General features: G+C 38.8%; 1 protein-coding gene across 11 annotated transcripts in view; it reads right to left on the bottom strand.

Moving 5' to 3' along the window:
* Positions 1 to 26,133, bottom strand: part of SOX6 (SRY-box transcription factor 6) — a 382,586-nt gene that overhangs the window by 86,885 nt on the left and 269,568 nt on the right. For 10 of the 11 annotated variants that reach the window (XM_082762761.1, XM_082762760.1, XM_082762769.1 and 7 more), the window contains 2 exons: positions 15,310 to 15,433; positions 6,924 to 7,003 (listed from right to left, as the gene is read on the bottom strand). In XM_082762761.1, coding sequence (XP_082618887.1) covers positions 6,924 to 7,003; positions 15,310 to 15,433 — 204 coding nt within the window. The remainder of the gene's footprint in view (positions 1 to 6,923; positions 7,004 to 15,309; positions 15,434 to 26,133) is intronic. The other variant, XM_082762764.1, reaches the window with a different exon arrangement.

Raw genomic sequence — 26,133 nt, 5'->3', positions numbered from 1 at the left:
CTCTATGAGTAAATGCAGCAGTAACTTATTTGCTTCTTACTGGCTTCTGAGTGGATACACACCCCAGGGAGGGAGCTTTGCAAAGCACAATTATTTTAAAATAGAGTCTGGGCTTTCAGTGAGGGGCTGCCAGTGGTTAAGGCAGCAGGAAAGTCTTGTTGACGCTGGGGGCTCAGCCTCCTCCAGTCACTTGGGTTTGAGCGTCTGCCTTAGTACAGACTGATGAGACATAGGAAACCTCCTGCAATCCAGCCTATAAGGATGACATGCTTTTAAACATACAAGTTTCCTGATAAGTGAGTTTATTTCAGTGCCATTTATGATCCCAGTGGTAAATTCTCCTTGTAACAGAGCATATGGGCCTGGAAGGCAGCTGTCCTGCTTGGTAAGATCGAAAGGTGCAAAAGATGGGAATCACGCCAGGAGCCTGATCCCTAGCTGCCAGACTGAAAAGTTTTCCTGCATGGGGGAAGACAGCAGGTGCAGGATGAGAGCACTTTGGATGGAGGAGAGCTTGGCCATCTGAAGGGAACAGAAAGAGAGAGCTGTTCCAGGCTGGGTGACAGTCTGGTGGTCAGTGTCCTTCCTGCAACAATAAGGACAAGCCCAAGACTGGACTTAGGCTTGCCACATCCAAGACAAGTACTAGAACTGCTACAGACTGTAGAAAAAGCCTCTTTCTAAAACATTGCTATAAATTTTTTATTACATAATGCGACACCGTTCCATTAAGCAAGAATGAAAGTAACAAAGAGTTGCTGTTTAAAGAAGTTATTGGAGATAGAGGGTATTAAATGGGTGAGAAAAGGGTCTTGCAGCTGTAATGCTGCTGGCTGTACCAGGCTGATTACTTTAGCTAATGGTTTTGTTTGTCTTCTCTCACTAAGCTGAAGAAAACAGGGAGAATCCCTCGTTTTACCAGGAATGCCTATACTGAAGGAGCCAGGAAAATTCTCCTGGCAACAATTTCATCAGAATTGATAGGTTATGGCAAAAAGTCTCAATTTTGATGGGCTGTCCTTTCTTATGAAAATGAGTCTATAAGATAATTCAGGGCTAAAGATAAGAAGCAGTAGAGGAAAGATGGAGTATTAAGAAATTCTGCAAAGAAAGGAGGTTATATGATAAAATATTGACTCAATGACATCATTTTCATTGATACTGCCACTGATATAATTCAACTTGATAACACAGATATTACACATAGACATAAACATTCAAGTAGAGAAAGGCACAAGTATAACTATTTCATTGATTTTAATTAAATTTTCTTAAGTATTGCAAGCTTGGCATATTTTTAATTTTATTTTCATTAAAGGGCTTACTTGGTCTCTCAGAGCACTAATAAAACCTTCTTTTAACCTCTTTCCTTCCTTTGCTATAACCTAAATTTCTACATAAGAAAAGGACCAAAATATTTAATTTACTACTTCCATACGCTGAAATTTGCACACACCATTCCCTTAATTTAGGCCACTATTCACTGTATCATAATAAGGAAGATTCTGTTAAATTATGCCCACCTAGAGCTCAGTAGTCTTTGAATGCTAGATAAAATCATTCTGTAAGGCTAATGAAGACAGAAACTCTGCCTGTAACAATATTAAGTTTGTTTTCTCTAGTGATTCGAAGAAGTGAGCAATCTGTCAGTAATACATTGAGGGAAATTACTTGTCTTATAGGAATTCCCGCTGACAGTCACTCACTCGCAGTGCTGACCCAAACATCTACCCACTGACAAACAAATTACAGTGTCTAACTTTGAAAAGGTAACTGGCTGTTTTTAATTTTGATTGGTCTCACCAAATCTCCTTCACATTTACCGAATCCCCATTCTTCATTGTGAAAAAAATAAAAAAGAGAAAAAAAGAGAGAGAGAGGGAGAAAGAAAGCCCCATCTTTTTTGCATTTGAAAAAATTATTATTGCCTACATCCGAGAGTGTTATGTCAGATAAAACTGTTAAACTGTGTCTAACCAACATTAAGACTGGCAGCCCTGCCAGTGACTGACTGGGTGAGTGAACACATTACTGAGACAGCATTGTAGAAATTAATTTTCTTCAATAAAGTGATTTTTAAGGCTCATATATTTCACAATCTAAACATATGTCACTGTTTCATAAACAAAATAAATGGATTAAAATAATACATTACCAGTATGCTGACACATGGAGATATTTTAATTAGAAATACTTAAGCTGTGTGATATTTAACTGCTATATTTGTTGAAGAGGAGCATGCATCATTTAATAAGACATAAGGCAGGTACATCACTTTGCATGATGTGGTACCAGAGTGGGACCAAATCACCTCCAGTGTAAGCTATCACTATCAGATCACATTAGCCCCACTAAAAAATTGCTTTAAGTTTACAACGTATAGAGGAAACTCCATAAGAGAAGCAGTCCACTAAAACAACTTTTTCATTGAAATAATAAGTCACCAAGATTCTAGTTCCTGAGAATAATATTTCTTCATAAAAGGCCACATGTAACATCTTAGCTATTTAAAGGCTGTATTTACATGACTGTCGCATTACGTTGGCTTCTTTCCTGCACATTCTTCTTGACTTGCTTTAAGGACCAGCCCTAAAATAGCTGAGGAAAGCAAATGTCAACTGTGTCCTGAAATTTATATGTGTGAGAGAATTGGAATAAGTAGAAATGTAATATATTGTTTACTGTACTGAGTGCCCTCTGTTCTCTAAAGGTCAAAAGCATTGTAACCTTAGAGTTACAGTTTCTGATTGTTCCCAGGGTTAAATACATTATCAAAATTAACGGTTCAAACCCCTCAACCTTCAGATATATGAGTATTCATGCCTCCATCTGCTGAACTGTTCAACTAAAAATAGCATTCTTTGGCCTTCACTCTACTAATATTGTGCCCCTGAGGCAGGCTATGCAATGCTTCAGCGGTGCGCTGGATCCGCACCCAGCGGTATAACAAAAGGTCATTTACTTTGTTTGCAATTAGAAAAGGGAATGAAGGAGTAGGATGAGATGGGAGGGGAGAGCAGAAATAGACAAATATGTGTTTAGCTAAGATTTACATTTTTTTTAATGAATTATAAAAACTTCAGGCTTCAAGAACACAGCTGCAACTACAGTTAAGACTCGCCAAGGTTCATTAGGGTTATAAGCGATAAATTTTGAAGGACAAATTGCACAAATAGTTTGGGAAAGAAGTTATGAACTAAAGCTTTTTTGCTTTGCTTTTTTTCCTAGTGCTCACTTTGTTTAGGAATAACTCCAGCTAGCATCATTGTAGTGCTTCCATTTCTATCAACAGTTTATCAGTTGTGGTTGAGAGAGTTGCGACATTTCCTTATTTAGCACATAGACTGCTTTGTAGAAGCATCTAAGAATGAAGGCAGATGTTTAAACCATAAAGAGCATACCGTAACTTTCCTTGTTTGAAAGCAAGGACATATAGGTGCCACCTCTGCCACCACTGGGACTTCCCATGAACTAGGCTACCGCTACCAGCACCACGAGTTGGAAAAACCGATTTCACGTTCACTCTTTTAGCAAGATTACTCTGCACACATATCTAGAATCAGTTAATATCACTGCAATCACTTGACAACTAAGAACAAAATTCATGGAAACACGAAAGGAGAGAAATGGCAGACAAGGTGGGTATATAAAAGAGGAGCAAAGGGAAAATTACTGAGAGATTTTTCTGCTCAAACTGGTTAATTAAAAGCAACATGCTTTTGTCATAGACATGCATCAGAACTGGTTCACACATCACTGCGCATACCTGCTGCTGATGCATTTGCTAATATAACTGCAAACTATTTAGCAGAAGGTTGATGTGGCCACATTCACTCACAGTGTTTTGAAGCCAGAGGGGTGGCCGGGTTTGGTCCCTCTTCTTAAACTCACCAGCAAGGCTCTGTCCAACTCAGAGAGTCCCTAACAAGGCTTGGATCTAGCACACATATTCTTTAAATCTTGGCCAAATCATTGAGGAACTAGTGAGACAGAGCTGGACTGTCAATAAGAAACACGGGATGATTTACAAGCGGATGGATCACAATGTGGGGTTTATATTCAGGTTTGTTATTGAAGGAGAATGATTTTTTATTTATTTTATTTTTTTTTTGCAAGGCCCATGATACTGAAACTAGTTACCTGAGAAATTCCTACATATGCCTTCAGTAGAGATTTTTAACTCAAGGTGATGCATTACCCATTGGTGAAACACAGGCATGCAATCCAGAGAAAATACATTTTGATACCAATGTGCTAAATAGTTTCAATAAAATTGGCAAACCTTTAATTACAAATTGCCTGCTGGAGAAACATCCTCTGTGGAATAATTGCTGTTGTTACATGAGGTACCTGGGAGTAAACTGTTTTCTGTCCTATTGGATTCAGAGTTTCCATAGAAGCTGTCCTTACACACAGAAGGATGGGAACACAAAATTGCTACTAGCTCCTACTCAAAGCACACATAAGTATGCAACAACGTTACGTGAAAAAAGAGGAGAGGTTACAAGCTTGAAGCTGTCAGAGAATGTCCACTGCAGCTGGATGGGGATTATAGAATATAATTTTGAAAACTTTAATAATGCCCTGGTAAAGTTCAGATGCTAGAGCTGCTGCAATGCTTGTTTAATTGCAATAGCTTTCCCTACCCATGTTCTCCAAACACACACACTCACATGTAGAAACAAACCTAAACCTGCAAATGAATTAACTATTTCTCGCACAGGCTGAAAGGAACAGAGATTAGTTTTGTGATCAGTATTTTTTAGCCCTTGGGAATCTTAGATGCCATGATCACAGCATTCAAGTAAATAAATAAGTGGGTAGGGTGTATGGAAGAAAGGAAGAAAGATGGAGAAAGAACAGAGAATGGAAGCAAAGATGAAAAATATGAGCTGAATTGCTACACTCTTAACAGTCTTCATGACACATCAAATATAACAACAAATTCCCTCCCACAAACATACCCAAGTGTATATATATATTTTAGGGAACACTTAGGGAAAGTACATTAAGAAAATGGTAATACTAGGAATGAGTAAAATTTACTCATTTACTCAAAGTTTGACAATCAGATGAGCAGGAACCAGCTGAAGGCCGAGTAATCTATTAATTAAGCTCTTACGACCATGAAACATTAAAGGTTTTGAAATACCACAGAAGTGAAATTCAAATAAAAAGAAAGGTGGAAAACAAACAAAAAAAAAGCTTTCTTTTATAATAAATACATCTGAAGGGAAATTCTGTGCCCTCAAGCACTTAAATCTTTCAGGATTTATTAGCACCACTTTCTTCTATGGTTGTTTTCTTTTCTCTAACTGTGCATGTCATTTTTAACAACTCAGTCTATCATTTCTGAAAATTAATGAAATTGCACTATTGCTGTAGGTTCTGATCAGAGCTGATGTACAAATAGATCTGTGGACCCCAGCTAAATCTGGATCTTTAAAAATAAAAAAAAGAATGGAGTGTGTGTTTTATACCCTTTTTCTGTTGCAGTTTAGCATTTTTATCCCTTCCTGCATTACAGTCTTGTGTAAGCTATTTGTTGCACTGCATCTCAAAGGTAGCAAAAATAGTCTCTCTGTTCACAAAAGCTGATTTCTGAAGTATTTTCTCAACTACAGCTAATGTGACTTTTGCTTCAGTAAGCATATAAATACAGATTTTCAAAGGTTAAAAAAAAAAAAAAAAAAAAAAAAAATTGAGTACCTGGTATTTTTCCTTTTGAAAAACTCCCCTTTGGTTTGAAGTCCGTCCAAGGTAGTCTTAATATATTATTATCATGACCCAAAAGTATTTGAGGAGATCTTTCCCTTCAGTGACAGGGTGTTAACTTTCCCAGTTCTGCTTTTAGGCTAGGTCAGGCATAAGCAGAAGGGGTCTTTTTTGACAGTTCTGGACCTTGAGTACACAGTGAGTTTTGGTCCCGTTCTCACTTATCCTAAGTTAACTCTGCAAGAAGTTTCTATCAGTACTCAGTAGAGACACGAGGATGTTTAATTTGCTTTGGTCCCTCTGGAAAATGGTATAATTGCAGAAGGGTAAGCAAAGTAGATACTTAGATATTAACATGGCAGTACATTGCTACTCCAGGCACAATTTATTCCTACTTCAAATCTGTACCCAGCTCTAACAGGGGTTTCAAAGGTTTACTTGCAAATAGTTACATGCATCTTTAATGGCCTTTCCTCTCATGTTCACTGTCACTTCCTTTCCACACATTTTAACTCTGAAAGCTTTTGACTGTTTCTTCATTATTTATGACATTGTTGTGTCTTTTCTTGTGAAATTAAAAACTTCTTGCAGCAAAAAAAAAAAAAGCTAGCTAATAATATGGCACATAAATCTTTCTTTCACAACATTTCATTCTATATATGCCAAAAATAAATAAACGACCAAACCAAGGCTCCTGACCATGCTTGGCATCTGACCAGCTTAATGCATGGAAAGGTAGAGATTACCTAAATACAGAAGCCAAAAGAGTTTGCAATTTATTGTATTGTCAACCCCACACTGTCTGAGAAAAGAAAAAAAAAAAAAAAAACAAACACACACACACATTGGTTTTGATACACTCACTGCCCCAGTTAAACATAGCACAGTGCAGCTATAGTGAAAAGCCTAAATCAAAATAAGGTAGAAAAATATCTTTGAACATGTCTCCCATCAACTCATCGTATAATTAAAAATATGCCATTAACTCTGCTGAAGTAAAATACACAGAAGAACGTCTTTCACTCAGAGTAGCAAGGTTGGCCGCATATTGCTGTATTTGCAGTACCGTAAGTACATAAGGTGTTAATCCTCCTGGGCTGTGCTCAAAAATTATTTAACATTCAGACTATTATTTAGCATACAGCTGGTTAGCAGTTTTCCCCTAAAATGTTGGCTTCGATCCCACATTTTTTTGTTCTGGCACATACCTGGAGCTGTAAAGGGCTGAGTCCAGAAGCAGCAGCAGCTGCCATTGTTGATGGAATGAACTGCACAGGGTAGTTATCACCTGTCGGGAGAACAATGCGTGCAGGTTCAGACAATGAACAGAGAATAGCAGCAGACAAGTGCAAACATGGACCTAGGATTGCCTGTGCTCCACAGCACTCCTCTAAGCCTAAACATCTGCAAAAACAAAAGGCTTCGCTGGGCACAGACTTGCCACGCTCCCTTGGAACTTTTTTGTTAACAGATAGCTGGTAGGCAAACTGGCAAAACATAAATGTGATACTCATGATTTTCGTTTTCAAAAGCAATGTTCAAATCAGGCATGTAAGCTTGGGCATAAAATGGGGCTTAAGGCCATAGACACACAGGTAAGAAAGCCGAGGAAACCCCAGTGGTTCACAGAGGAAAAAAAATATATCTCTGGGAACCGAAAACGTGTGCTGACTGCATTGAGTGGTCAGCAAATACTTCAGAAAACAAGAGATACTACTGATCCAAAATAAGTGCAACACTACATTGCACGGTGCTGTTGAGACTCAGTCCATGTAAAGAGTGAATGAAGGCTGGAGCAGTTTAACAGTGAAGTCTGTAATAGAAAAATTAATACAGTGAAGGATAAATTACAGTAACTATGACTTAATGGAGTATCACCTCATCTCAAGCTTCTTATTTAAAGTCAGTGTTACATACTATCTGTAGGCTACATTTTAACAGGCTGCTCTTCTGTACATTTTTGAGATTTATCATAATCGGTCTGTTTTGTGTGAACTTTTCCATGCTGAAAGCATAATGTAATAATGACAGAAAATACTGACATCCAAAATAATACAGTCAGGACATTCCGTGAGTTAGATTGTTTTTGTCAACCCCCTCAAATAAATAGTGATACCTGAAGTCTTGGCAGTCACTGGCTTCCTCAGAACTCTTCCTATTTACCACCTGAAGTGCTATTGTGTTCAGCTCAGTTTAAATGTTCAGTTGTTTCACTTTTTTAATAAATTGTACATGTCTAATCCACAAGGTCTCTTTGCATCATATCCATAATACCTCATCAGGCCATTGAGCACAGTATGAGCTTGTACACAGTCCAGTAACAATTGGCTTCTGATTGCACAGGGAGCTCAGCTACAATGCATTCACTAACACTATATTGTACTGGTGTCCTATGGAGTAATGTTCAAAATATCTCCTCTTATTTTCCCCCTTCCATGAGGTTGATTTTAGTTTGCAGTGATGTTGGTTGTTGGTTGTTTGTTTTTCCTTAAAAAAAAAAAAAAAAAAAAAGGCAACAAAAAGCCTAGATCTTTTCTTAAAGTACCAAAGCTGTCTCTTTATGGTTAAGCAATTCTACTCATCTCTTTGATATTTATATGAAATTATCTGAATAAATAAGACCCTAATCTAAGTTAAATAATGTTTCTTTCAGAAATATCTTACAACGTTTTAAAAAAATCACAAAGATGTTGAATTAATGATGCTTTAAATGGGGGGGGAAATAACCATCCGAGTTATCAGCATGAACTGCCTTGCAGAACATTTTGGAGGCATTCTTTCTTTAAATATCATGAATTATTCATTCCTGTTCCACACAGCAATCTCTTCTTTCTCCCTCCCCCTCCACATACACTTTTTAAGTTCAATACCAGTTGCTTTATTTGTACTAAAACATTTTCCATGTCAAACATATTTTAAAAAAAATCAAACTCTAGAAGAATTCCCTGCGGCACTCCTTTTTCACAGCTGTCACGCTCCTATGGTTTGAAATAGCCAGATATTTTATACACACACACACACACACAGAGTTTTTGGCTTCACAATTAACTCAGTAGTATCTCTACCACACCCTGTAGTGTTCTCTTGCTCACCTGTTGGCTACAGTTCTTTTGTTACGGGAAAGTATAATTTTATAGTTACGCCATTTATTTATTATGAACACACAATGCTGTTCTTTTTTTTTTTTTCCTTGTTTTAATACCCTAAATTATGGTTAAGTCCCAGTGTGTTAGAAGTGCCATTATGCTGAGAACAAAAATTAATACTCTGTCAGCGTTGGAATACTTTGCTGACACCAAGCAGTAAAAGCAGAGCAAAGGTATCTTCTTTTTTCCCCCTTGAGGAAACTGAGCATGCAGGGAATGGGTTGATTTTAGTTATTAATTACAGAATGTACATACTTTGCCCCTCTAATTTTCCCAGCATAAGAATGGATCAAGAAGCTTCTCAGTAGCTGTCTTGGCAAGAAATCAGTCAATATATTGTAGCAACTTTTTTCAAATTTGTTCCTTAATTTGGAATGTTTGCGTGAGGATCCATTCTTTTAAATTTATACAAAAGAAGACAGAACATGTTCAAACAGGTCTGCTTTAGGTACTGGTGTGTGCTGGCCTTTGATAACCAGGACTGCGAAGAATGCCAAAAGAAGAAAATCTGTCATGTTTTGCAAACTGATCTCTTCAATCTCCTTGCTGCGTTGATTGTCTATTTACATTTGGCTGCTGCTGTTTATATATAAATTGGTGTTTACAAGCCATGGAAAAGCATGCCAGACTTCTGTTTCATTTGTCAGGTTGAGCAACATTTCCAAGCGAATAAAGCAGCACACAATCGTACCGTGCTATTTGACACAGAGATAATATAAATGTTTCTCAGTTTGTCTTGGATGAAGTGATGAAGCCTAGTGGATTTTATTTATAAGATGTATGGACTTACTTTCCAGACCGTGGCTTTGTGAGCTGTAAGGAAAAGAAGGAAGTCTGGCCAAAAGAAGATACAGCTCTTGTGAGACCCACAGTAGGGAAAGTCATTGGTTTCCTACCCATATTTCCAAAAACACACTTATAAGACACAAACTGACTCTCCTCATCTGACTCACAAAGTTTTTGGTTTGATGATGGTTTGCCCATTTGGGGATTATAACTTAAAACCTGTCTCTTCACATATGGATCTCAAACTGCCACTTGCACATTCTCCTTGTATAATCACAGAATAATAGGAAGCAGCGGCGGAAGAGCTGTGACAGACCACATACTCCAGGACCTACCCTTCCAGGCATGATGAGCAGACAGAGGGAAGCGTACCTCTGCTCACAACATGCTGGGATGCAGCAGGGATACACATGTCCACTCCTGCAATATGCCCATGCTCGATGTGCATTTTGGGTGTGCAGGGACATCAAGAGTGAGGAAGAGGTTAACACGGGTAACTGGCTAAGGCAACACTATGCAGCACCTCCTCTGCCTGATGAGGCATCTTCAGGTCTTCCTGAACAGGGAGGATCCGAGCAGGGTTTGCCACAGCACTGCCTTATTGCCATCCTCACGTCTCAGTGAAATCAGTTGCCCTAACAATTGTCTGCCTGCAGGGAGAGAACGTTTGTGCGAATCCTGGTTGAAAATATTCAGCTGCCTACTACCACTTCCAGCTCTCAATAGTTAGGAGTGAGGCACATATGGTTTGCAAAAACAGATCCTGAGGTTACAGATTCCTTGTTCCAACCAGTAGAACCCCACAGGGAACACGTGACAGACTAAGCGCTGGGGAATTTCCATTAGAAATGAAACTCATGCAGCACCTCTGCCATGCAAAGATACGCAGCCAACTCAGTACACAGCTGATTTGATGTACATTTTCTGTTCTCACCTGCCAAGAAGAACAGCAGCTTATTGAAAATAGAGTACTGTGCTATTTAAAATTTAAGCCACCTTCCAGCTTTAGGAAAAACTTCTGAAAGGCCCATTCCAAATGGAAACTGCAAGAATGGGTATCAGTGAAACCCAGCAGACCTATGAAGATGCTAGCTATGCAGATTAGCTATCGTAATCAATGAGTTTAATTAGTTTTATGACAAATATCTCACAGCATCGGAATGCTCTGAGGTCAAGCCAGATGACAGTAAGTCTAACAGTTTCTTTTGTCATGCTTTATCTAATTTTGTCTTCAGACACTTTGGAGGAGTTACTGTTGATCTGCTCCACAGCAAGAACAGAATCATGACAAAAATTTACCTTTATTTCTTACTATTTTTGCCACTGACCAGGAAAATACTCTGAATTTTCGCATTTTATTGTATTGCCATTATAGCAAATTATTTTAGTGTATGAAACAGAATGACCTAGGTGGGCATATAGGGTTTTCTTCTCAACCATTCTAATCATGGTCTTTATACACTTTTGATATGAAATATGAAGACATGCTTTGAAAATACATTGTGGCAGATCACTCTAAAATTTCTTTTTTTAAAAAAACAACACTTAGAGGTTTACAATCTCCATGCCTCGAAGTGTCTTTTCATTAATATATTTCGTAGGTATTTTCCACATCTGGTAAAGACCTGACAGAACACAAAACATTTTCAGAAGACTATCAAGCAAAAGGGGTCATTGGTTTCCAGGTTGCATGAACTAACATACAGCCAGCACAAAGAGTGGCCCTCTTGCTCTGCACTCAGAGTACACCCTCACTCTGTAGCTCAAAGAATGGTCTGTCTGCTGTCTAGCATTACCCCGTACCTTTACTCTGTCATCATCCTGCTTCTTTGTTGCCTCTTAGCCATAAACCTGGAAGGAAGTAATACTGGAGGCACTGCAAGATGGAGGCAGGAGCTGTTTTCCTCCTCATCCCACTCACTGCCACTTGACCCAGGGCACTAATGGGGAAACACTCATCATATTCAAGGATACTCCAAGCCCACTGACTTCTCCTGGATTCATGTACTTAGTTAAGTGAAGGGAAATTTGCACTGCGAGAAAAGGTATAACAATGCTTATGTTACCCACCAGTTCCAAGTAGTAAATATAGTGGTCACAGTCATAAAGCCAGAGTAGCTGCTTTGCTGTACTTGGAATTCAAAATAATCACATTATCTGTGTGGCATCCTGGGGCAAGTATTAGCTTCCTAACAGCTGCCACTCTCGGCTTCCCACTGGAATAAGGGGCAATCCACACAACCAGGTACTCTACGAAGCTCGTCAAGCGCCTGCAGGTCAATAGTCACAACAGTCATTTGAGATGCAGAGCATCCTAAAGTTTTAATTAATCCAGTATACAGTATAAATACTGAAATATGTATAAAAAATTAATTAGGTGGTCTATGCAGCTCTGATTTCTCAATTAGTACTTACCATGCCGGAAAATTATATTACATGACTTTGAGATACATAAGGAAGCATGGGACTTTGGGGATTTTTTTTTTCTAATGTAATTATTACTTGTCATCAGCTCTTGCTAACTTTGCCCTCTTTTACTTCCTAGAGTTCCAAAACATGGAGGAAGAAGGCTACTGCCACCTGATGTTATAGATCCTGCTAGGCAGTAGGAAACTGTTCTGTCAAATACAAATTATAGCTATCATATCAGCAATCATAGCAAATCATAACAGCAATTCCATGAGTTTTCTATTCATAATGACATTTTAGAGCCCAGGAGTTCAGGATCCACTAAGGTATGTTCTGGAAGGGCCTCAGAGCCTGCTAAATCCTCTTTCTCTTCTAGAGATCTTTCTGTTGAGGGCATAACCCACCATTGTTAGTTACAGGAATAGCATTTTCTTACTTCAAGGAAGAGTTTAAATGCAGATTTGCAACGGTACTCAAGCTGCCTTCTTGACATTGAACTAACCAGCCATGCACGTGGTTCCCACTTGGCCCATGAGCATATATCTGCAGTTATGCCCTCAGTGATTGCGATAATCACAACCCCACCCATGCACCAAGACTCCTTATCCTGGCTGCCCTGGCACACTAACACCAACATGCTGCTTCCAAATCAGAAATGGCTTCTATTTAGCCCATTTTGCAGGCTAAGCGAGTAAATGGCTCCGTGCACGCAATCATTTGACGTTTCCTAAGTGGCACAGAGTTTCAAAAGACCCCAGTTCCCACAGCTCCTATTAGTGAAATCCCTCTCACTGTATTTTCTGAATGTCAAGGAAAACTGGTACTGTCAAAACTCAGTCTTGCCTACATCAAACTAGAGTAAAATGAAATAGAAACCAAGCAGGCAAACAAAAAAAACCTCTAAGTCTCAGAAGGGTTAATGCATCTCCCATCTTTCCTCAGAAGTATGAGTGAGTTCCAAACTGACAGTTCTAGAGGTGAAACTTTCATTTCTCACAAAGGTAGAGGAGTACAGGTAGTAGCAGTCAAGTTCATAAATATTCCTCAGAAATGACTTTGAAGAACCCTCTCTATGAAAGAGTGTAACTTAATCTCCAGTTTCATTAATTCCTTAACTACTGTGCTGAGAGTGCCAAAAATAGGAATTAATCAATAGCAACTGTAGTTATGTTTTTTTTAAATCATGATCTTCCTCCACCAGAAGCTACTAACCTGCCTAGCTACCTCTGCCACACATGCTGTACAATTTAATAAATATAGTAAATATTCTCATTTCTTGCCAGCCACTAAGTATAGTCGGATCATTGAGACTTTTGGCCTTTACTAGCATCAGCTGGATAAAACCACTAACACACTAGCAAGTTTCTTAGCTGTGTTCCTGTTAGGTCTGTTCTGAGATGCTAGGTCTTGACTTCTGCCTCTATTTCAATCTTTTAAAATTTGTTACATATTGCTTTTTCTTCAATCCAGCAAGTAAAAAGTTGGCCTAAAGCTTTATCACCTTCTGCTATGAGGTCGACAGGATCACAGTTAAAGCAATATAAGTTTGATAAAGTGTTAGGATAGGTCCTGCAAGGAACACCTTGTGATAACTGCAGAAATCTGTTCTTGTGCAAAAACTCATGCTAGTATTCTTCCTCCTGAGTCATTATCATACTAAGTAACCTACAGAGCCAAAAGCAACATGATGTGATTTCACATATCACCTTCCAGGGAGATGCACAACCAACAGTTTAATAGTCCCTATTCAGAAAGCATCTCCAACTGAAATGGGAGAAGCAAGGAAACTAAATGACAGGCTTTTTCTCATCTCCCAGACGAAAGGTATTAACAAGGGCGTCGAAGACAATTTCCACAAGTGGCAATTCTTATCGTGTCTTTGGAGAGAAAATATTCTTCACTTTGGTCCCCAACAGTAGTGAGGCGGTGATACGTGTGAATAACCATCAGCCTGTGCCTCCTAGAGCCAGCTGCCCTTCAGAGCTCCATTATCTGGTTCCTGCATACAGTGCCCGTTTGGCAAATTGAAAAAGAACTTTGGGGGTTCTAAAACTGAAAATAAGATAATTAAAAGATTCTCTGTTTTAAAAATACTTGGTGTTCAAAGAGGAATGTCTCAAGACTAAAGACGCAGAAGGGAGTTGGACAAACAGAAAGGCTTGCTGAAATCCTGCTTGGCCTCACTTCATCCAACATTAAGTAAACTTGCTAGAAGAGATTTTATGTTCAACCTGCCTTTTAATTAGTTCACTGTTTATATCATCTATTATGAAGCTTTACTTTGGATATGACCCTGCTCCTGCTGCAGTCAACTGCACAAACACCACCAACATCAGGGGGAGCAGGATCAATGCTTTACTTTGTACATTTCATATTTAATGTCAAAAAAAAAGAGAAACTGGTATTTATGTTTTGTAGTTATTAGTTATCAGGTTAATATGCTAAAGGCAGCTTGACAGGGAATACTATTAATGAGCAAAATAAGGTGGCTGCTTCTGGATTGAGGTCACTTACAAAGAATGTACAAATGAAAATAAGGTTGACTTTTATTTACTTAACTATCTTCCTACATTGAATTCCTTTGGCAACGTGTCTTTAAACATTTAAAGCCCTGTTTACAAGGAGACTCTGAAAGTAGCTTCAAACCATTATATCCCTAATTGAATTCCCCAGGAGTCCTGTAAACTCTGAGGAAAAAAGAAAGAAATCATAACATTTGCTAAATCATCTCAAAACATATTTCACTGCAAGGTTATGTGACCTGTTACAAGCCTGAATGATGACTGGGATTGAACTACTGAAACCTTTTATTATTCAGATTGAAATCAAACAAAAAGTTGCCCATTTGAAGCCTGATAATTAAATTATACTTGCTCTGACTTTTATCACTAATTAAGAGTAAGAATTGTGGCACAAGACAAGTATACTGAAGATAACATAATTAATTACAGATACATAGCTTTTGTATAATGGCACAGGGCAGACCAGATGCAAATTAGTAGATGAGCAGGCCAATATTTGAAGGAAATGATTTTGTGGGAAATAAAAGTAAAAAAATGTGACAATGTTTCGATAACCAATATTCCATCCAACTCCATCAAACCAGAAGTGCTTCTAAGCAGTTGCAAGACTTCACACTATTTCCAACCAGCTACGCCAGCTGCGTAGCATCATCTACATGAGACAGATCACATAACAAGCTGCAGTTAATATCTTTAAATGTTTAAATAGCTTCACATCCCTGTCAGCTTACCTGGCTTGTAAGTTATTCCAGGGGGGAAGAGGAATCCTTGCTGGGCTGCAGCAGCCGCTGCCAGTGTCCGCTGGTCGTGTGGAAAAATTGGGATCATGAGCGGAGGCATGTGACCCTGAACCTGCTAAACAGAAGAGAGCCTCTGATCAGAAATAGCACAAATTTGTCTTGACAGGTATTTCTCCAATACTGATAGTGTTCTTGTGTTCATAAAGTCCCACGGAACCTTCTCCTTAATGTAATCCCTGCCAATTTCACATTATCACATCAAAGCCCTCACTAACATTGTTTTCCCTCAGTGTCAAAGGTGTAGCAGCCTCAGTGAACTGCACATTTTCCTACTTCTTGCCTTTTTTTTTTTTTTAATTAACATTCCCAGTCCTGGCACAAGGTAAAAAGGTACAAAACCTTTCGAATATACCACATTTTTATTTTTATTTTTTATAAAAAAAAGAAGATGCATTTCAATTAAATCTATTTCCATGCATTTCTATTAAATTTTCACAAGTTTTTTCATTTCTGGTCACAGACAGCAGAGTGACAAGCATTTTAGAAGTAACCTAACACTGCAGTAACTAGTTTGATGTTCAAATTTTAGTATCCTTAGGGTAATTTTAATTCTGAGATCTTACAACATCGTATTGTTCATATGTATTACCAACAACTCAGGTATGGTATTTCAAAATCTCACCGCAGTGTTCAAAAGTCTCCTAGACAACACCCCAGCTCTTAAGATTTAAGGCTCCAACATCTTGGCTCCCAATTAAACTAACATCCTTTGCCATACACACCTCGCTATAACCTATAAATTGCTCATCTGTCTAAGCACTTTTATAGCTTTATGCACTATCATGCAGCCTGGTAATTATGGAGCTGTATTCAGAGAGCATTGCAGAATAAATCCTACTATATCAAATTTAATTTGACCTTGATAAATGTATCAAAGAGCACAAACATGCAAAAGCAGAAAATGCTTCACTTGGTATTAGGATTTGCATTCGACATATAGAAAATGGGAAATATGTCTGTTAAATCCACGTTCTAATTTCCTAGTACCTTAATTTATGCTACACGTGTTTCAGAGACAGTGGCTAGGGTCACAAAGAGTTCTTATCCTTCATTCCTGAACCCCACAAGTATGCAAGCATTTGACTATGATTTGTCTGATTAGTAGTTAAGTAAACATATAATGGTTTATATATCAAAGCTAGTAAACTTAGGAAGAAATTGGTTTTGGGACAGAAAAAAAAAAAAGTTTGCCCTCATCCTACCATAAATCGGTGGCATTAAATACTATTAAAAAGTTAAAGTACACTTCAAGCAATTTTTTTTTTCTTTTTAATTCCTAAAAAACTTTTTTTGGTCAAATCCCATATGGTGACCTATGACATTGTTTAAATAGTGCCAAATTTTCTTGTCACATCCCCATTACTTTCACAACCATTGATGCAGTGCAGAAATGCTACTGTGTGTGTCTATGAGGGCTAATTTACCAACAACTCTTCTCTTGGGAAAGCCCTAAGATGTAGGTTAATAAAGGTCAAGCAAAAAATAAACACTTTACAGTATTTTTTTGAATCCATTTCTCAGGAAAATCAACTTATAATAAAAAGGTCTTTGTGCAATTACTGCTATGGCACTGGGGCGTGAAAGAAACTCGCTTTGAGCAGCTATTTCTTTCATTTTAGCTGAGGTAAGCCTGGCTATGCATTTTAGGTTATGAGTTAAACTTGGTTAGATTGGAGTTGATCCCCATGTGCCCAGCACAGGCATTTACCTCTGATAAAATGGTGTTAGTTTTGCTGCACAGTATTACTTTACCCTGGCTCTACAGAAGGATAGCAAATGAAAGCATAGGCTTTGTCTGAAAGAAACAACTACAAGATACTGTAGGAATTCAAAACAATACACTTGACAATCATTTCCAGTAGTTTCCAATTGCAGTCTAATCAAATGGGCCCAAGGTTTCAGTCACCACACGCAGCCGGCGTTTCCCAGGGGTTGGCTACGAGACACCGAGGCATAGGAGAGATCAGACCACGTACTGTGGTTAGAGCGATGGTGCAAACATACCCACAGCAACACTTGGCACCGCAGTATCATAAAAGTCATCTGAAACATGCAGTTAGGGCCAAACCCTACAACGGTCATCTCACTGGCCTCTTCCCCAGGCAATCCTGTGGAGTTGGATCCCCTCCACCAGATCCAAAAGCCGTATCCTACTAAGACACTCAAATGAATTCTGTAGGTGTGGAGAATTCCCACTGCCTGTTCTGCCTGTCTGCTATCCTTCCTCCAAGTACCGCTCTGAATGCAGGATCAGGCCCCCAACCTATATATATCACCGTACCTCTGACTAAATGCAGCTTATACTTAGGGTGCAAGTTTCAGCTTACACTTCGCAGAGCTATACAGACTGAAACAAGCCCACACTGAACGGCAGCCCTTCCCTCCCACTGGTCTTCCCACTGGCACATATGAAATACTATTCCTGGGTCAATGCTGGTTTCAGCCTAAATTATTTTATACGTAGATGTCAATTTTCAGCACAGGTCAACTGAGAAGCACAAGCAAGCATTAAAAGGCAAGCGAATGTATAAGCATCACTGATAAGTGTATTGTTAAAGATAAAGAATGAATACCAATGATAGACACCTTTTTTTTTTTTTTTTTTTTTTTTTTTTACATTTTTTTCCCCGTTCTTTATTATTATTTTCTTCTTCTTCTATTTTGATTTTACTGAGGGGGGGAGAAGCTGGGAGGAGGGATTGATTGGCGGACTTCATAAAATCGGCTACATGCCCAGAAATTTTAATTGCTGAGTTGTTCAGTTGTTCCTCAGGTCTTTCTGAAAACCAAGACGGTAGCAGATGCCCGAGAAACACTTCGACTCTGTCTCCTCACATTCATAAAAATAGTGTATTGTTGGATCGGCGCTTTCCCCTTTTGTCTCCTCTGTGCTAAGTTGTTGATGATGCCATTTTTTGCCATCTGCCCCAGAGCTTCATTAAAGATACATGAATGGACTAACTGGGCTGCTATCTTGTGAGGAACAGGTGCTATTGTTTGTCCCTGAAGACTTGCACTAAAGATCTCACTCAGAATACTTGAGAAAGAGCATCTGCAGCAGTCAGTCAGAGAGTAACTTGGCAGAGCCTGTACTATGGGCTAATATGCAAACAGTGACACTCAGGGGGACTCATTTTCTCTTTCATGAAGATTATTTATATATTTTTTTTTTTTGTGATGGGTAATAAATGTTTGGTTTTGAACAATTCTGCCCATCTATATCTTTAACTGAACTGTAACAAACCCCAAAGGAATACCTGAGGTTTTTCCTTCCAAAATTCAGTTCTGCAGCCACAAATAAAAACTCTTATACAAAGATACTTCGTAAGATTAACTTCTCTTTATATGCAACAAGCTCAGGTTTAACTGTGCTAAACATGAGAAGCCACGAAGATTAGGGAACTCTTAAAAGGTAGCGCACCATTCCTTTAATATCCCATCACAACTCTGACAGCCCTTGGGAACTGATTACAGCACTTCCTTGCCTGAGATCTAAGTCAGGAAGCAACTTTAGAGCAAATCAGCCCTGATTAGTTCAAGAAGCAACTTCCAATTTGATTCTCCCTGAAATAATACAAGCTAGTGGCCCATTTGATAAACTGGGCAAATTTGCAGTGTTGTGAATGCTAATCTCCAAAGCCAGCTGGACAATCCTCCTTGTTAGAAAGTCACCAACGTTTAGTGCTGTGCATGCAAAATGGAAGCCAGTGTGATATGGCATGCCTCTGTAATGCCCTGAATGAAAATGATCTGCCTTTTCTGGACAGGGAACACGGCTCGTCTGGTGTGACTAAGAAACGGGAAGGGTTCTGTCTTTAAAAAAGAAAAACTGCCTCCAAAACAACTAACACTAGTTGTTTGCTAATGAAGCAAAGGCACTCAGAGAAAAGGATGGCGACAGCGCAAGCAAAAAGGCAGCTCACGCATTTCTGTGTAGCTGTGATGATCCCAGGCCTCAGGAGCAGAACGAAATCCCACCCTGTAGGGGTGGCTGAATTCTTCGCTAGCCTTTCAGGATTGCGCTTGACAAGTTGCCTCTCTTGCATGGTTTTTGCTTCAGTAAAGGGGAGAAGTAGGTGGCACTAAGAGAAAGCACAGATTTTATAATATTTTATCCATTGCTAAAAGATTTTTCTATTGAAGTGTGATAGGCCAAATACACCCTAATTGCCTAGAATAATCCGATACCGCTATTTAAAACCATTGTCCCTGACTTCTGTCGCCAACAAAAGGTCTGGACCCTAATTCTCAACTTATAGCATCCTGAGATCTCTACTGAATCCATAGGACTACACCACCACGGGGCAGCTGAGAAACCACTCTTTGAAATCGCTGAACCAAGGTGCCTTTTTTTTTTTTTTTTAATTTAGTCTAAAATGTTTAGTACCTTTTGTTCCCGAACTAAGTAAATACTGTGATGTTGTAGACTCTGTGAGAACCTAATGCACTTACAGGCGGGTTCAAATTTTTCATAGTTTAAACTTAAATTTCTATGTAAGATTTTTGAACTTCTTGACTAATTGGTACAGCCAGACTACAACTTTATCCTGTCTGTGGAATCATCAAGCTTTTAATTTCCATTAGTAAAAAGGCGTTTGAAATGTTCTGCTCCCTCTTTTAAATACTTCAGTGTAACAGAAGAGTTTGCCAGGCAGCAGCATATTAACTAAAAATGTGTATTTCCAGAATGCTCAAAATATGTGTTTATAAGATGGAAAATAACGGTTATATCTGATAAGTCAATATGTTACATTGTAGGTTTATTTATTTTAAAAATCTTACTGGTACTGAAAGCAGTGTTTGTGCCCACAATACTAATATAAGTTTTTAAATATTTTGCATAGTGTATGTATTTACCTCTTCTGCATTTTAAGTAGTCTGAATATGATATATGACACTATTGTTTGTATGCCACCATTGGCATTTTATTTAAAACAAGTGCTTTTTACTTGTTCTTTGTCCGAGAAAAAAATAAAAAATATATATTTAATTGATATTATTTTAATTAGATCATTTTGGCAACAGAGCAAGGAAGCAAGCACCGTGTTGCACAAAGAAGTAGGGGCATTTCCTGGCAGAACTCACGTATGTCCATGATAGTCCGTGGGACCACTTAATGCTAAAAAGCAGTAATGCACGAAGATCTTTTGCAGGTTTATGCCCAAATCTCCTCTCCATCTCTGACAATATTCTAATGAAATCATGCTATGACTGAGCCTTTTTTTGATCCCTGAAAATGGTCTATTTAGCAGACTGCAGAAGAATTGTACTGAACAAATGAAAAGGTCTCTGGTTAAAATTGAATGGTCTGGTTGTTTCATTTGTGCCATTCCGGCGAAGCCAAGTGACTGTCAGGCTGGGTTAACTGACCAGTTGTAAAGGCTTTGGCTACTTTGTGTGCCTGTGGTGGCTGGGCCTTTTGTTCTGACCTCAGAAATGTAACTGATGAACTATCAAGGCTTTGAATTAATGCACCATCAATGCCTAACATTCTCTAATGTTAAAATAATATGTGAGAGCGGTTCCAAACGCTCAAGTGAGAAATCCTGTCTAGCACAAGTCATCCCAGGGAATCGTCTGTGGCTGCAAAAGAAGGAGTGAGCATCTAAGGAAGACGGGCTCCAGCAGACCAAAAGTGACCATGCAGGCACTGCATCACAGCTAACACACCGAAAATGGCACTGACAGAGCTCCCACACTGGAGCTCTGTCATTTTACACTGGCTACTTTCTGCTCCTGCTAGCAATATTGAATCACTAGAGCTGTATCTATACAGGGAGGTATATTACGTTCTAATTTATCTGCCATCTAATTATCTACAGTCTAATTGAAAAATATTTCCTCTCAGTGAAAGTACATGAGCCACAAAGAAAATGTCTGCCAATGAGATCCCAGGGGGAGTGCTGGCAAATAAACTGTAAAAAAGATACCATAGACTTGCAAAGTGAGAACATTTCATATGGGAAACAGTATGAAAAATATGTAGCCCACTGCAGAATTTGTAAATGGATTCTAACTGCCATGTCCTTTCTTTCTCCCTATCCTTTTTCCATTTGTCCAATGGTTCAGCACGATTTGGAGATTTAAGTCCACTGCAGTGGCCACAACATTAATGTGAAAATTGCAGCCATGATCGTAGAGCGAAATAGAGCATCCTTAGTTTTTTATTACTTCTTCCTCACTACTTTGAAACTTTAAATGAACTAAACATAAATTCCACCTACTTAGGAAATAAAGAAGAAAGCAACAGAAAAATACTAGCAACCACACAGAAAACAAAACAGTTTAAAACACTAGATCTTGTTACATTTCTATTAGCTTCTCATTATATTTCCCTGTTTTTATCTAGCTCCTTGACTACCTGGAAATAGAGAATTCAACTAAAGATGATCTCATGAAGTTAAGAGTATGATAAATGGTAATTAAATCTATTTAAATTGTCTGTATTTTAAGAAACTCTCACTAGGAGGGATGGAGAACATCTCTGCTGTACAGAAATAAATAAAACATGTTATGCAAAAGTGAATTTATAGTTCATTTGGAATTAGAGATCTACCACCTTTTCAATCCATACAAATGCATAATCTTGTCAATTAAATATTATTGTTAAGGTCTAGTAGTATGTTAAAATCACTTTAAAGTGCAACTAAGGAAAATTCATGTGTGTTTATTACTCCTTAAGGGTCTATTAGTGGGTATTTTATTCAGATTTGTGTTGTAAAATCTGCATAAACTCAGCATATTGTTATCCCCATGTGTGCATTTGTTTGGTTAAAGCATAACAGCAAATCTCTATTTCTGCAACTTCTGGAAAAGTCAAGAGAACTAAAATAGTCCTAATTTTAATCAGATACAAGCAGTTATCTCTACAGAAGTGAAGAGTTGACTATTATGCAAATTGTCACGGTTAGTGGTCACCAAGCCATCACAGAAGACTGAGCAAGTCAATTATTTCAGATATTTCCAAAGACTAGTGAAGATGTATGTTTATTATTTGCACCTCATCTTATTCTTGCCAAAATATGAAAAATATTGCAGCCTAATGATACTTGTTGATATTTTATATACAGAAGCTCCATTACCTGAGCTCAAATCTAAACATAAATTATGTCAGAAATTCCCTATTAGCTTGTGTTTTTATGGTGATATGAAAACATGCAAGATTTTTGGAGTACATAGAAATTTTCTGTTGACGGAAAAAATTAGAGCAAGGGATGCTTTAAAATTTGCATTTCATGTTGGTGCTTTCAAGCAGTTTTCCCCCACAACCTTTCAAGAGAGTTCTTTTTTTGAGTAGTAGCCATCGCTAATTATTAACATGAAACTAATTCCCTACGTAGGGCTTGCAATGTACAGCGCAACAAATCATCAAATCAACACTGATGACTGCTAAAGGAAGGATTGTCTTTTGCTTTAAAAAATAGCTCCAGGAGAAGTGGGAAGGAAAACAGAAACATCTTTCAATGCCTCTGATCAAAACAGCTTTTTCCTTATGGAGGCTAAAAGGAAATAAATAAATAAATAAATAAATAAATAAATGGTAAAACAAAAGAAGAGATTTTTTTTTCAATTATGATAAATCCAGGAGCCACTGATGCTAATAGGTGTTCTGCCATTTACTTCATTACTGGGAAGAATTTCAGCCTGATCAGCACATTGCTTTTAAAGTTTTCTGTTCTCACCAACATCCCAAGGTTTGTAACTACATTGTATTGTGACTACGTTGCAAAGCAAACACAGCTATTGAATTCTTTACAAATATTAATTAATTCAAGCTCAAAGACCGTATCATGTCTGCAGTGTACACAGGAAGACACTTACTCAAAACGTCCTGATTTCTTTTTCCACCACAGGAGTGACAATGCAGAATGGATATAAAACAATTCTACTATAATCTGCTGCTTGTAACCTCTACACCTTCTTGCTCAATTGTATAGAGAGCCACCCAAAGTGCAAAGCTATGGATAACGAGGGACATGCTCTGCTGAAAATTCAGAATGAGGCAGCTTTGGAGCAGGTACATGCCAGCAGCACTGGGTTTTGCTGAATGCTTTTGTGCTGGCAGGATACAAAAATGGAGGTGAGTCACAGCTGCGAAGAGGAGACGCCTTTCCCACCCCACCCAGTCCTGTGGCTGATTTCTTCAGGTATTTATTCCTTTGTGAATTTATTCTCCCTTATTGTTTCCCTCCAAATAGCCAGTGTTGCTATTTCTCCTCAACCCTGAATTGATAATATCCAAGAGGCCACGTCAAAGGAGATATTCTCATCTAGTGAAAATATTCTTGTTTCTGTATGTTTCTGAAGAAGATTTCATGCAGAATAGTAACCCAGATAACTTCCCGAAATCACAGGATGTTTATGGAGTGTCTAGATAGAAACACAAAGGGTTATCACAGGCAATTACGTGGCGGACTGGTTTAAGGCAGAAAACTCCTGTGTCTAGAGATCAAAGTCAAATCAGAATACTGATTGCATGCAAAAATTAATTTGTTCCGTCTCTTCCTAGGATTCCTCAGATTTTGACACAATCTGACCATCTTTACTCAGAAACAGCTCCAAGAAACTGGCGTGTTTGCACAGTGTGACTGAGGTGATTGCCACTGCTAGGTGTACAGTAATTATTGCAGATTTGGGAGTAAGCAAGAGGGAGCTTCTCAAACCCTAGCGACATACACACAGCCTGCTTCCTTCCTACGCCAACTGTGTCTGGCTCAAGGCAGTTATATTGGCTCCTCAAGTTCCTACAGCATTTATGATTCATCCACAAAAACATTTTGAAAGCACAAAATCATTAAAAAGGTAAAATAAGGCAGAAAACCAGGAAAGCAATTTTTAAAGGGGGCATTAGGCATTTCCTATCCAAGTTTGGGTGTTAAAATTCCAGCAACAGCTTCCCCTCAAAGCTAAATCCGCACTGCTGTGCTGCCTGTCTGCAGACTACCCTGATATTCAAGGAGCAATGCCAGTCTCCCAATTCTCTGGCTTTCCCTGATTTGTCAGAACTCCAACGTTATTTAAAGCCAGCTTTTGGCTCGCAAACTGATCGCTGCCACGAATCCTCCGATCAAGTTCCCGCTACGGTGACTCTGCTCTCTTGGTCGGGGCTGTTTTCCTCAGCTGCTGACGGCGGTCGGTGGGAAGCAGGAGCACGAGGCTGGGCTGCAGTTCACTTTCTGCCTGCTGAACCCGCAGTGAAGAGCCGGCTCCTCCACAACTGAGTTCGTGTGATGAAACGCACCACGGGCAAATCTACATAGCATTATCGGGCGGCAACAATGGCCCTTTGTCCAGCTGTGGCTGTCCCCCCTCCACAGCCAGGCCTTATCTGCTCAGGAAATGCCTGTTTTAACTGACAGGTAGGAGATTAAATCTACAGCTGCCGAAACACAATCTCCGCTCTGTTAGATAGGCTTTCATTGAAAAGCACTACAAACACATAATTTGTTTATGTTGTACCAGCAATCTTTGACAAAGCAGACTGTCTAGCTGAGACAAATGTGGTTAAACCCATTTATTGTATTATTTCTGCTACACAGAACAAGCTCTTAAAATGTAGAAACTAGACAAGGCACAAAGCTCTAGCTGTCTAAAGAAATCAAGAATAGATGACTTCTTGTTACACTAGCCCCCTTCACACAGCATAGCATGTTCTCTCCTGGAAAACATCCACTGTGATTTCTTTTTTTTTTTTTTCCCTTTTCCCTTCCCCCCCCCCCCCTTTTTTTTTTTTTTAAGTGGGTGGTTCAATGATGTTTATGTTTCCAGGTTTTAAAGTTTCTTTTGTTTTCTCTAGCATCAATAGATAAAAAAATAACTAAGTCAGTCAAAGGATGCCTTCAGTTTAAGAAACAAGGGAATATTTCTGAGAGACTACTCTCAAGGAAAGAATAATTTTCCAGACACGCTGTCTGGTCCTCCTGACTTAATGCACGCTCAAATAGAAGTTTTGCCTGACTAATGAATGCTGGACTGACCCCCCCACCCCCCTTCTCTCTCTGTTTTTTAATCATCAATCACATATTTCTCAAAACATTACTTCATTTTCGTTACACCTTCTGCCTTATTTTAAAATAATATTGCCGGCTGTTTATTTCAAATGAAAGGCATGGGGAACTGATGAATTAAGTGTTTATAAATCCTCGTTTTCGGATTGAAAACAACCTTTTTCATAATGCAAAGGCTTTATAAAAAAAACCTGTCTCTTAGCTCTAGTTTCTCCAGGCCATACATTACTCCCAGTAAACTCCCCGACAAGAGCAAAACGTGTACTAGCCGCTGAATACAATAAGGGCAACATCGGTCTCTCAAGGAGAGCCTCAAAAACTCCCCCTACCTCGGTGGAGCAGGACCCACTCCTGAGAGCAGAGCGTGGCCCACGCCAGCCCCTGCTTGCTGTATTTAAGGCTCTGTTCTCCGGTGATCTGCATATGCAACTCCAATTAATTTTACTGGGAGTCGCGCGCACGCACAGATGTGCTTAGCGACTGGCATATTAAACCATCCCTTTGCTCTGATGAAATTTAATAAATGAGTTTTCCCAGTGTTACTGCTATAGATGTTCACTAAGGAAGATCTTGTAAATCACAGAATTGTTGCTCTAATTGTTAATTATAATTAAAAGGAATAGAAATCAGAAAAGTAGTCAACATCTGAATGTTTTTGTCATTCGCGTTACTTCTGTAGCCCTCTCGCCTCTCCTGGGGCATTCTCCTACATCCCCTTTTGCAGCACACTGGTTTCCTTATTATTTTA

This window comes from Aythya marila (genome assembly GCF_965140915.1).
Source record: "Aythya marila genome assembly, chromosome: 5".
Classification (NCBI taxonomy): Eukaryota; Metazoa; Chordata; class Aves; order Anseriformes; family Anatidae; genus Aythya; species Aythya marila.
Note: the sequence above shows the minus strand (reverse complement) of the source record. Positions and strands in the feature narration are given on the sequence as shown.